Source organism: Equus quagga, chromosome 12 (genome assembly GCF_021613505.1).
Source record: "Equus quagga isolate Etosha38 chromosome 12, UCLA_HA_Equagga_1.0, whole genome shotgun sequence".
Lineage (NCBI taxonomy): Eukaryota > Metazoa > Chordata > Mammalia > Perissodactyla > Equidae > Equus > Equus quagga.
In genome coordinates, this window is record NC_060278.1 from 26,807,479 (window position 1) to 26,821,200 (window position 13,722).

At 36.7% G+C, this 13,722-nt stretch overlaps 1 protein-coding gene across 4 annotated transcripts in view; it reads right to left on the reverse strand.

Annotated features, from left to right (window-relative positions):
• The window catches only part of TASOR2 (transcription activation suppressor family member 2), a 76,181-nt gene that overhangs the window by 37,192 nt on the left and 25,267 nt on the right, over nt 1-13,722 (reverse strand). For all 4 annotated transcript variants that reach the window (XM_046679009.1, XM_046679008.1, XM_046679007.1 and 1 more), the window contains exons 2-6: nt 12,170-12,315; nt 11,785-11,880; nt 10,645-10,717; nt 7,074-7,165; nt 92-229 (exon numbers count right to left, since the gene is read on the reverse strand). In XM_046679009.1, the coding sequence (XP_046534965.1) occupies nt 92-229; nt 7,074-7,165; nt 10,645-10,717; nt 11,785-11,880; nt 12,170-12,315 (545 nt within the window). The remainder of the gene's footprint in view (nt 1-91; nt 230-7,073; nt 7,166-10,644; nt 10,718-11,784; nt 11,881-12,169; nt 12,316-13,722) is intronic.

Genomic DNA, 13,722 nt, shown 5'->3' on the forward strand with positions numbered 1-13,722 from the left:
CAAGCCTATCTCAACCCCACCCAGTCCTGAAATTTAACACATTAGATTCAGAAATGTATCTTGGGAATGACATATTCCCAGGTGACAATACCTGACTCAGTTCAAAGGTGCGAAAATGACTCGTCTTGTGAGAAACCTTGTTAGTATTTGCAGCCACGTGGCAATCATAGCCAGAAGATGGGCTAGTATAGTTAGCTGTGTAATTCTCAGACACAAACTTGACTTTTCCCTAGAATAAAAATATTAAGACTAATCAGATATCTTCAAAGAGCAAGAATCTTACTCTAGGATTCATTTTTAAAAGGAGCCTAATAAGGATGTGGATGTATTTCAAAGAACAGTTAACTGTGTTAAGAACTATGGTTCTTAGAAAATTATCTTAGGGATAATAATACTTTTAATTATTCACAAACCCCATAAAATTGTACAGACATACCTCAGAGATATTGTATGTTTGGTTCTAGACCAATGCAGTGAAGCAAATATTGCAACAAAGCAAGTCACATGAGTTTTTTAGTTTCCCAGTGCATATAAAAGTTATGTTTACATTATACAGTAGTCCATTAAGTGTACAATAGCATTATGACTAAAAAAGAATTACACACCTTAATTAAAAAATATTTTATCGCTAAAAAAAAACGCTAACCATCATATGAGTCTTCACTGAGTTGTAATCTTTTTGCTAGTGGAGGATCTTGCCTCGATGCTGATGGATACTGACTGATCAGGGTGGTGGTTGCAGAAGGTCGGAGTGGTTGTGGCAATTTCTTAAATTAACACAAAAATAAAGTCTGCCGCCTCGATTGACTCTTCCTTTCATGAACGGTTCTCTGCACCATGCAATGCCGTTCCGTGGCATTTTACCCACAGCATAACTTCCTTCAAAATTGCAGTCAACCTTCTCAAAACCTGCCACCGCTTTATCAACTAAGTTTACGTCTCCTTTGTAGTCATTCCAAGTCTTCACAGCATCTTCGCCAGGGATGGATTCCATCTCAAGAAACCACTTTCTTTGCTCACCCATAAAAAGCAATTCCTCATCCATTAGTTTTATCACGAGATTGCAGCAATTCAGTCCCATCTTCAGGGGCTACTTCTAATTCTAGTTCTTTCACTGTTTCCACCACACCTACAGTTACTTTCTCGACTGAAATCTTGAACTCCTCAAAGTCATCCATTAGGGTTGGAATCAACTTCTTCCAAACTCCACTAATGTTAATACTTGGACCTCTTGCCATGAATCATGAATGTTCTTAATGGCATCTAGAATGGTGAATCCTTTCCAGAAAGTTTTCAATTTACTTTGCCCAGATCCATCAAAGGAATTACTATCTATGGCAGCTATAGCCTTATGAAATGTACTTCTTAAATAATAAGACTTGAAAGCCAAAATTACTCCTTGATCCATCGGCTGCAGAATGGATGCTGTGTTAGCAGGCATGAAAACAACATTAATCTTGACGTACACCTCCATCAAAGCTCTCGGGTGACTAGGTGCATTGTCAGCGAGAACTAATATTCGGAAAGGAATCTTTTTTCTGAGCAACAGGTCTCAACAGTGGGCTCAAAATATTCAGTAAACCATATTGCTGTCATCCAGACTTTCTTATTCCATTTATACAGCACAGGCAGAGTAGATTTAGCATAATTCTTAAGGGCCTGAGGATTTGTGGAATGGTAAACGAGCACTGGTTTTAACATAAAGCCACCAGCTGCATTAGGCGCTAACAAGAGAGTGAGTCTGTCCTTTGAAGCTCTGAAGCCAGGCATTGACTTCTCCTTTCCAGCTATGAAAGTTCTAGATGGCATCTTCTTCCAATAGAAGGCTGTTTCAGCTACATTTGAAAATCCGTTGTTTAGTGTAGCCACTTTCATTAACTTCATTAATTTCATCTTAGCGAGATCCCCTGGATAACCTGCTGCAGCTTCTCCATCAGCACTTGCTGCTTCACCTTGAACTTTCATGTTATGCAGATAGCTGCTTTCTTTAAACTTTACGAACCAACCTCTACTAGCTTCCAACTTTTCTTCTGTAGCTTCCTCCTCTCTCTCAGCCTTCATAGAACTGAAGAGAGTTAGGGACTTCTCTGGATTAGGTTTTGGCTTAAGGGAATGTCGTGGCTGGTCTCATCTTCTATCCACACCACTAAAATTTTCTCCCTATCACCAACAAGGCTGTTTCACTTTCTTATCATTCATGTGTTCACTGGAGCAAGCAATTTTAATTTCCTTGAAGAACTTTTTCTTTGCATTCACCACTTAGCTAACTGGCTAAAAGAGCCTAGCTTTTTGACCTATCTCGGCTGTCGACATGCCTTCCTCAATCAGCTTATCATTTTTAGCTTTTGATTTAAAATTAGAGACACAAGACTCTTCCTATCACTTGAACATTTAGAGGCCATTGCAGGGTTATTAATTGGCCTAATTTCAATATTGTGTCTCAGGGAATAGGGAGGCCTAAGGAAAGGGAGAGATGGGGAAAAGCCAGTAGATGTAACAGTCAGGACAGACTCAACATTTATCAATTAAGTTCACTATCTTATACGAGCAGGATTTGTGCCACTCCCAAACAATTACAATAGTAACATCAAAGATCGTGATCACAGATCACTACAACAAATAAAATAATGATGAAAAAGCTTGAAATATTGTGAGAATTACTAAAATGTGACAGAGAGACATGAAGTGAACAAATGCTGTTGGGAAAATGGCGCCAACAGACTTGCTTGACACAGGGTTGCCACAAACCTTCAATTTGTGAAAAATATAACATCTGCAAAGTACAATAAAGCAAAATGCAATAAAATGAGGTATGCTTATATTTAAAAATTTGGTATGTTTGGGCATCCTCCTGGGGCAAATGTCCACAGCTTTTATCATGATATCCAAAAAGTACATGAATCACCCCAAATTTAAGAGAACCATTTCTTTAAAAGAAAAATTATATAGCCCACCTAACAGATTGGCTATTCAATGACTATAACATCAAAGATAACAAATGAAATCTAAAGTTTCAAAAGACAAGTTTCCAAACTGAAGTATTAATTATCAATTGTAAATTACAGACCAAGATACATCTACTATGCCAGGACCCAGTAAATTAGCAAGGAGCAAATATGCGGTAAAGTGCTTAGCAGACCAATGGCCCTAATTACTGAACACTCCATAGTATTTCCCACCACAAATTTCTCTTCATCAAGGGTTATATGTCTCCTAGAAAAAGAAAATTAAAAAAAAAGGACAGTCAAGTTTACCATATAATGAAATATCATAAAATGATTTCTAAAAGCTGTTTTGAATTTAATGACATATATGGAAAAAAAAGGATACAAAATGTATACCAAAATGAGGCACGAAATTATAGACAACTTTTATTTTTATCTTCACAAGAAGAATTTACTTGCTTTAAAAAAAAGAATTTCTTTTCCTGTTAAGGTCCTGCCTCTTCATTTACAGGACTCCCAAAGGCAATACTAAGTCAAAGAATACAAACAACACTTCTCAGTGAACAATCACACCCTGTATCTTCTCTCCATCAAACACCTTAGGATGCTGGGTGTGGCTGGCTTTGGAGCAGTAAAGAGGAACTGAGAGTGAGAACTAAACAGCAACATCCACCAGACACGGTGGGATACAGGGGCAAGAACCCAAGGGTGAGGCACAATCTAACGCAAATAAAAAAGCAGATGTTTGTTAATTGAGCTGACAGGCATACTTTTACAGCAGAACTACAGCACAGTCGTGCATCGCTTAACAACAGGGACGCCTTCTGAGACACGTGTCATAAGGCGATCTCGTCACTGTGTGAACATCGTAGAGTGTACTTACACAAACCTAGAGGGTACAGCCTATTACACACCTAGGCTATATGCACAGCCTATTGCTCCTAGGCTACAAACCCGCACATCATGACACAGTACTGAATACTGCAGGCAACTGTAACACGGTGGTAAAGTATTTATGTATCTTAAACATAACTAAACAAAGAAAAGGTACAATAAAAATACGGTATAAAAGATAAAAAATGGTGCACCTGCATAGGACATTTACCATGAATGGAACTTGCAGGAGCGGATGTTGCTCTGGGTGAGGCAGTGAGTGAGTGGGGAGTGACTGTGAAGGCCTAGCACGTTACCATACACTACTGTATGTAGACTTTATAAACACTGTACACTTAGGCTACGCTAAATTTTAAAACAATTTTTCTTTCTCCACTAATTAACCTTAGCTTACTATAACTTTTACTTTATAAATGTTAATTATTTCAAAATTTTTGACTTTCGTAGTAACACTTAGGTTAAAACATAAACACATTGTACAGCTGTACAAAAATATTTTCTTCCTTTATATCCTTATTACATAAGTTTTTTACTATTTAAAAATTTTTTATTTTACTTTTTTACTTTTTAAACTTTTTTGTTAAAAATTAAGACACAAACACACACATTGGCCTAGGCCCACACAGGGTCAGGAGCATCAATATCACTATCTACCACCCTCCACAGCTTGTCCCACTGGAAGGTCTTGAGGGGCAATAAGGCGCATGGAGCTGTCGTCTCCTATGATAACAGTGCCTTCTTCTGGAACACCTCCTGAAGGACTTGCCTGAGGCTCTTCTTGAAGAGGTGTCACTCTTTTCAGTAGTATGTCCATGGGGGTTTGCTTGCTCTCTTTTTTTCACCATAGATTTGCTTGTAAGCAGATAATGCACCATGAACATTCCTCTCTATTAATGAAAACCTAGTGTTGGGGTCCATGTTTTCAAACTTTTTAAGGAGTTTGGTGAGGTCTGCAAAAGCTTCTGCTAAACCCTTCACTGTGAATTTTCTTGAGGGTCTTTCTTTTTCTTCTCCTGCAGTTTCCTTTTCTCTTGCCTCTTCTTCAGCTCTGTGTTCCTGATCAGTTCCAAGAACTCCTCATTAGTCATTTCCTCAGGAGCCCCCTCTAGGAGCTCCTCAGCATCCTCCTCATCCCTGCCCAGGTTACAGTTATTTGCCATCTCAACCACAGCCTTGTTGAGTTTTGCAACCTCCGCCAGACAGGGTGGCAAATCCTTTGAAGTTATGGACGAACCTCTTGAGTGTCTTCTTCCAGATGCCATTCATACGTGCCTTGGTGACATCACCCCAAGCCCAAGCAAGGTTCTTTTGTTTGTTTGTTTTTGGTGAGGAAGATTGGCCCTGAGCTAACATCTGTGCCCATCTTCCTCTGCTTTGTATGTGGGATGCTTCCACAGCACGGCTTCATGAGTGGTGTGTAGGTCTGCATCCAGGATCTGAACTTGTGAACCCCAGGCTGCCAAAGCAGAGCATCTGAACTTAACCATTATGCCATGGGGCTGGCCCCCCAAGCAAGGTTCTTGATGCAGTCATAGATGCTGTAATCCTTTCAGAATTGCATCAGTGTCTTCTCACTGTATTCCTCAGCTGTAGCAATAGCCTGGGCTAAGGACCTCCTCAAGCAGTAGGCCTTAAAAGCTGCTATAACTTCTTGATACACTGGTTGGATCAGAGGGAGTGTTTGAAGGGAGAAACATCACTTAGATATTGGGATAAAGATCACCAATAAAAGGAGGATGTCTGGGAGCATTATCAACAATAAGCAAAACGTTGCAAGGTATGTTATTCTCCAAACAGCATTTCTCCATTTCACTAGTACAGCAATTCAGGGGGGCATCCTGGAAGAGGAGGTGGGTTGTCCATGACTTCTTACGGCTCCCGTACTGCCCTGGCAGTATGTGCTTATTGATATGCTTGAAAGCTCTGGGGTTCTCACTGTGCCAGATCACAAAGGGTTTCCATTTGTAGCCCACAATGATCGATGACCCCCAAGCAAGACTGTTATCCTGGCATTGACTTGGCTTCCTCATGGATGACAGTCCTTTCAGGCATCCGTTTCCAGAGTACGGAGGTTTCATCTATAATGAATATTTGCTCTGGTAAGTAATTTTCCTCCAGGACCAGCTAGAGTTCTCAAAAATTCTTCAGCTGTGTTCACATCAGCACTCACAGACCCATCACTCACTTTCACATTATATAATGAATAACGATTCTTGAATTGTTTAAACCACACAGAGTTGGCAGTAAATTCAACATCACAAACAAATTTTTTTGCTTTGGCCATGATCACCATGGTACTGAGAGGGATACACTTCTGTGTGTGGTCTTCAATCCAGGTCATTAGAAGTTTCTCCATGATATGGGCCCTTCTTAAATTTCTGTTAGTCTCGTTGCCTTCAAGGAAGCAGATGCTTTAACAACTTCCATCACTTTGTTTTGTTCTTCAAGATTTTCGGTTATCTTACAGGACCACCATCACATATGTGGTTCATAATTGAATGAAATGTCATCATGTGGCACATGACTGTACTTATCACGGAGCAGGAGAAGGAAGACTGTGATTGTGCACCAATGCAATGCTAATTTCCCTTCAGCTCTTGGGAACAAATTTTGGAATATGAAGAGTTCACACTATTAAAAAAAATCACTAGTGTTGGGTTTATAACCAAAGAACTTAAAATAATAGGAAAGCTAAAACAAAAACACCAAAAAGACCACAGCATATATCCTCAAAAAGCCCACCAACGTCTAAAATCAGAGTTTTCCTACTATTTGAGTGAAAATTCTGTGTGATTCACTTACACGGGACTATGTAAGGGATAAAGAAAATAAACATTTCTTCTTTTGACAATTTAAACCAGATAACGAATGTTGTTCTCTAAATTTGTCTGCTATAACTGTAATCACAGTGTTTTATAAGCAGCTACTTGTTTTCTGTTAATGTTTAAAAAATGGCATGGTGGGACATAGATGAGAGGCAAACTTTTCACTGAATACCTCTGTATTATTTTGAAGCATTTTGTTTTCTTTTAAAAAAAAATTCATAAATCATCTATTAAATGAACAAACAAGCTTTGTCTTTAAAGGAGAGCAAAAATAGTTATCTTTTCTGAATTTGGATTGCTGTCTTTGGAAAGAACTATGTTTAGCAAATGGCTGCAATGAACGTTATCACCGCCTGATAATTTTTAGTTTTTAAAATAAAAATTACATAGAAGCACATTTGGGCTTTACCTTAATTAGATTAAAAATTACAACATAACCGGACTTCCCATGATACCATGGTCTTGCGTGAAGATAGTCTGAGTATTTGGAAATGTATACACCTATAAAAGTATAAAATATAGATTAATTTACACTTTAAAAAACACATACACATTTCACATGCAGGGCTACCTTTAACCGAACAAGACAACACAAAAGACAAAGGTCCACATTAAAAATCTGTTTGGAAATTGCTTACCTTTTGAAAACTTCTGAGATATTCTAAAGGTATGAAAAAATCAGAGCTAAGATAATACAGAATATAGCTGTTGGATAACTAATTTTCTATGAGTACGATAACTAAAAAGGGATAAAAGTATCACATTCTTGGAAAAGTCTAAGTCTGTTTTTTCTCTTACAATCATTCAGTGAAAAGGTCTATGGTAATCTGATTCTCAAGTTATTTTTTGCAAAAAATCTCAGTAAATACTCCTATTTAATAACATGTACTGAGGTTTACTACATGGCAGGTCTGTGCAAGGCAGCAGTGACACAAGAAAAATAAAACAAGGTCCTTGCTTTCAAGCAGTTTATTCTGTTAGATTATAAATTCCATGGGTTATTTTCGTTTTGTTCACCACGGCAGCCACATCATAGCCCAACAAATAGTAGGTACTTAACTATGGGTCAGACATATGTTGTACTTGAAGACACAGAGAGACGGAAATAATCAAGTAATTAAATTTGTCTAGGAAAGGAGTTCTTTAGACACTGAGAGGAATGAAATTCTAAATAGAGAGCAGAGTGAACAAAAATACGGAAGCACAAAAGATGATAAATTATTTAGGACAGTAGGCCACAGTGTTGGGAGCAGGGGAGAAAATGGTGGAAGCTGAGGCTGAAAAGGAAGCTTGGGACTGAACAGTAAAGATCTTCGTAGAACATGCTGATGGGCTTATTTACTAGACTTTACTCTGTAGGCAGCAGAGAACCATCAAAGATTTTAAGCAGTAAACTGCTGCTTATAAGTTGGAGAGGTGAGTCTACAGAGGGAAGAGACTAGAGACAGGACCAAGTAGAAAGCTACTTAAGAGCTGGGACAGGAGAGGAGGATCCCCACATGGCAGCAGCAGTGAAAAGGAGGAAAGGACAGATTTCAGAGATCTTCCTGAACCCAGGCATCTCCTTTGAAATATAAAAGGATGGTGAGGACACTCTGATACAGCGGAATGAGCAAAGAACTTGTGGTTAGAAGCCTGGGTTCCAGTTCCAAGTTTTCCACTTACTAACAATAAGCACGTGACTGAGGAGTAGGTCACTTAAGTGGGAAGGGTGGGCTTGGGTCATGGGTACATAAACCACACAACTCTCAGGAAGATTTAAAAAGAGCAATAAAGTTTTAAAACTATAAAATACTACATTAATGTAAAATATTGCTATTCTGCACAGAACTATCCATTTCTATTTGAGTCAAAAACTATCTCAAATGTACATAGGCAGTAGTGCTATTTCATTATCAACCCCAGTATATGTGTTTAAGAAAGAGTATTGTTAGGAACAACTGAGCTTATACTCCACCACCCTACTGAAGTCAGCCTCTCAAACATCAACAATAAAATCATGGGATTGGAATAATGTAGAAAAAATGGCCTTATTTTTTGGAGATGTAAGCTGAGGATTTCACTCGTAATTTACTTCCAAATTCTCCAGCAAAATAAAATTTTTTTTAAACAAATGAAGGGAATAATGCAAAACATTATCTGTTAAACCTAGGTGATGGGTATATTATATCCAGCTCTCTACTTTTTCTATGTTGGCATTTTTCATAATGAAAAGACTGGAGGGTGAAGAATAGGGGAGAAGGAGGAAAGGTTTTATGTAAAGTGTTATTGGAGTTATAAATTTATCCCCCTTCATGTCCTTTAGAAGAGCTGAGTAAGTTTTAAAAAATTCTGTTTTACACACAGTTACCATATATGACCCAGTAATTCCACTCCTAGGGGTATACCCAAGAGAAATGAAAAGAGACGTCTATACAAAAGCTCGTACACGAATGTACACTGCAGTATTTTTCATAATAGCCAAAAAGGAGAAACAACCAAATGTCCATCAGTTAACCACTGAATGGATAAAGAAAATGTGGTATAACCATACAAATGGAATATTATTCAGCCAAAAAGGAAATGAAATACAGGTACACGCTACAACATGGATGAACCACAAAAACACTAAGCTAAGTAAAAGAAGTTAGTCACAACAGATCATATACGATTCCATTTATATGTCTAGAGTAGGCAAATTCACAGAGGCAAAAAGCAGATTAGAGGTTGTCTAGGCTGGTGGTAGTGAGGCATGGGGAGTCACTGCTAATCGGTATGGGATTTCTTCTTTGGGTGACGAAAATGGTCTAAAATTGATTGTGCAGATAGTTGCACAACTCTGTGAACATACCAAAAAACACTAAATTGTACACTTTAAATGAGCAAATTGTATGCTTTGTGAATTTTTTCTCAATAAAGCTGTTATTGAAAAAAAAAAAAAAAGGTCAGCAGGAATCTAGCCATGAAGCCCGATAATCTGAGTCCTGCTTTCATCTCCAAATTCTGTAGCATCAGACACTACTAAATACCCTTCCTTAGATCCTTCTGCTTTCTGTAAAACTCTCCTTCCTAATTCTTCATCCACTGGACAGCTCTTGACTCCTCCTTCTAGAGTCTACCCCATCTCCTCACTCCTTAGTCCCATAAGGACCCAAAAGTTGTGTTCTTCGCCATCTTTTCCTTCTACACTGTCCATGTAACAATATCTTTGGCTTCAACTTACACCCATCCCCACCACCTTGAGCCCAATCTCCAAACCTAATCTCTTTTCCAACTATTTTTACCACCAGCAGAAACACTTCATCCAGAAACACTTATGAAAATCCAGTGTCTCAAATTAACTCATCAAAGTAGCAGTATCCATTTACTGAGAGCTTACTGTGTGTACTCTTGGGGCTAAGCACTTGACATAGTCTCATGTAATCCTAACAACAAATCTAGAAGATAGTTTTATCTATTTTACAGATGAAGAAATTGAAGCTTAATTTAGTGCTAATCCATATTCTTAACCATAAGATTACCTTTCTCTTTTAACTCATCAGCTTTCCTATAATCCCCCTCCTTCTGTCTCTCTCTTCTATTAATAAGATGACTGTAGTGTAAGTTTAAAAGCTTATACTTGTTTATTTCCTTTCTCTTACTCCTCACATTCCATAGTTGCCAAGTTTGGTCAGTTCTATCTATTCTCTATTCCTACCGCCATTAGGATACTTTAGAAGAGATCCTCATTAACCCTGGATGACCATACAGATCTCTTGATACTAAAAGATACCTTGAGTATCTTTTCTAGTACAACCAACCTTTAAAAAAAAGTTCTGATCATGTAACTCCTATTGGAAAACCTTAAGTCTTAGGCTCAAAGCCCATTTATATGATTAAAGTTCTGATTCTAAAGGTTGTTATCATTAACAAAACTGCCTTTTAATATAGGTGTCTTGTGAAATTAACTAAAACCCTCTTTATCTTGTAAAAGAAGAAAGTCTTTTTTCTTATAGACTTACCTTTCGCTGGATCACCCAGAGTGGTAATGGTGCTGCTGCCAACACAGAGTCCACGTTGACATACCAACTTTGCCTTTAAACAAAAGATAGTACTGTGTGTATCATGTCAGTCTTGGGAGAGGCAATGAAATCACACTACAATCTATAAACTTTCAAATAAATCTGAATCTGTACAGTGTATATATTCACACCATAAAGCAAGCTTATGTAAGGCAATTGTGTTTTGGTAAAAAGTTCAAAATTCTTCATGAAATTTTACCATTTCTGTTAACAAAAATGTCACCAGCAAAACCAAATTAAACAAGCTCACAGATAAGTCCTCTCTTGAAGATTCTTTTTCAATTATAGCTTTGGAATCACTAAATTTGAAAATGTCTCAATTTCAAATGCTTTTTTTCTAGTATGAATCCATAACACATCTTATTTGGAAGTATATGGATTAAATAAACTCTTTTGGTATTACTATATAATTCTTACGTTAAATGCTAATGTTATTCTTTAAGCAAATCTACCCTTGTTCTTTAAAAATCATGAACCCAACCAAAATATTACCTTTGAATTATTTTAAGTTGGATTATAGGTCTCTAGTATTAGAATTATATCCAGGAAGCCACACACATCTTTGGAGACATACCCTGCACACAGCAGTTTCCTTCTCCCACAATTTAGGCACAAGTAACAATATGGATGTTCGATCTTCAAAGACAGGCATAAAACAATTTCAAGGAACCAGAATGCTGAAAGTGTTCATCTTATCCCCAAAACCATGTAATTTAAACTTCAAAAATCTCCACAAGCAAAACAAAGTATCTATGTAAACAATGATCCAGTATGGAGAAATATCCATTAAAAGGCATTACTGATACTTAGAAACTTGCATTAATCTAAATCTTACCATTAGCTTACAAATGTATATAACATAAAAGCAAAGAGGACCTATGAAAAGCTGTAGAAATCAATATGACTAGCTTTCACTGTCATTTACATTGCCATCAAACTTAGTAACAAAAAAGACTGATGAACTAACTCGTAATCTTACAAATCTTACAGAACTGAAATACCAATATTTGAGTTTAATGATATTATTAATTTTGTATATTAATATTATAAAATTAATTTTCTACAACCTAATTCCCTTACCTGATTTTCAGTTTCAAACAGAAGAAATCCGTAGGTTTCTTGAAGTTCTTCCTGAGTATAGTTATTTGCTTTTTTTTCTTGGTAAAAGGTTTTGTACTGCATAAAGAGAGAATAACCAAATGCTATAAACATGTTATTTTGTCTTGCAAATTAACTTTAAAAAATGCATCATCTGATTTTCTCCTGCTAAAAGACTAATTTTATTTTTCTATTCCCCAAAATATATTATTATTACCTTTCAAGTGACTATTTCCAAGGATCTTTTATCTCATCTGAAAAGTGATAGCTAAAAACATCTAGGCTTATATACCAGAAATGATGGGTCTATTTCTTTAAAACTAAAATAAAACTAACACGCAGACACAGTGTGTACCAAGCACCTCACCTCATTTAAGAAAATGTCATTTTTCACCAAAGTCACTTGACTGTACTGAAAACCATGCTCAGATGCAGAGTCCAAGTAAGAAGTATGGAGAATTGAAACTGCCCTCTGGAAGAGAGAGTCTGAACTCAAGGATACTGTCTCAAAAACTGTAAAACAAACAAAAATAATGCAACTGTTTAAGATAACCAAAGGATGGGCTTAAGAGTGGCACACTAAACATCACTGAATACCTCATCTATTTCCTTCCTTTATAACTAAGACATTCACAATGCGTCTTGGTTACCATATCTGTACTATCTTAAAAGACCTCTCATGTGAAGAAAATAATCTAAATGGATTAATTAACAACTGAGGGTGAATCACTTTCCCTACAAGAGTGAAGAATACCCTGCTAGATCCCTTATGGCTTTTGGTTTAAAGCTCTGTGCATAATCAGAGTTGGTAAACGCAGATGGAACTGCAGTCTCAAGTTGGTGGTTAGCGATCACTTAGACCAATGTTTCCCATCCTTAAGGCTTTTCATTCTATTCCACATTTTGATAAACTTACTCTTCTCACCAAACCCCCAAGTAAGTCTGGTAGGTTCCTACTATTGGACACTCAGCAAACATACTGGAAATCACTGTATCTTTGGGGTTTCTTCACCAGCTTAGATGTGTCTGTTGAACTTTACTTCTTATGGGTTGTATGGTAAAATCATTATTTTTTTTTCACTTTACATAAATAAACCTTATTACTTTTTTTTGAAAGTGCTTTTTTAAAACCGTACCCATGAGCTATCCCAGATTCTGATATGCCCATGCCATGAGAGGTATCTTTCCTAAATGAGAATTAGTAACTCGATCCAGTAAGTCTTGTGATTGAGCCTTTGTGCCTTTTGATTTTACAAATCTTCACTTTAGTAAGAACTGAGCCTAATGAGTTCTCATAACACTTAACCATTTGATTTGTTTACTCCCTTCTGTTTGTATCCTCTCTATTCTCTTTAACAAGATTGAGGGGGGAGATACAAACTGATTACTTACTAATAGTAAAGAGAACGGAATAATTTAAATAGCACTAGAAGTTTTGATCATATAAATATAAGTACGTAAAAATAAGTATAAATAAGTACATTAATATGGCTTCCTACTTTTAACAGACCTCTGCCAATTACATTAAAGTTCAAAAGTTAAAGAAAAAGAAACCATCTTAATTAAAATTAACTTAAGAACAACAGATTAAAAAAAATGACTATCACACAAATGAAAACAAACATTTCAGTAAAATTAATTTGGACTAAAAGTGTCCTAACACTTCAACTATCAACGTAATTTAAAAATGCTTTAACAAATAAAACTTAGTACTATCAAAAATGAAAGATTATAAATAGCAAGGAAGGAAAGAGGACGAAACATACAAGAGTATTCTGAAGTTGGTACATCTGGATCTATATCGATTCTGTTTCACTTTTACGCAGTTTCACTTTTTCCTTCACTATCAGTATACTAGTGCTATAAAAAACAAGGATATTCTAAAGAGATTCAAATTGCAAAACACCAGTGATGATAATT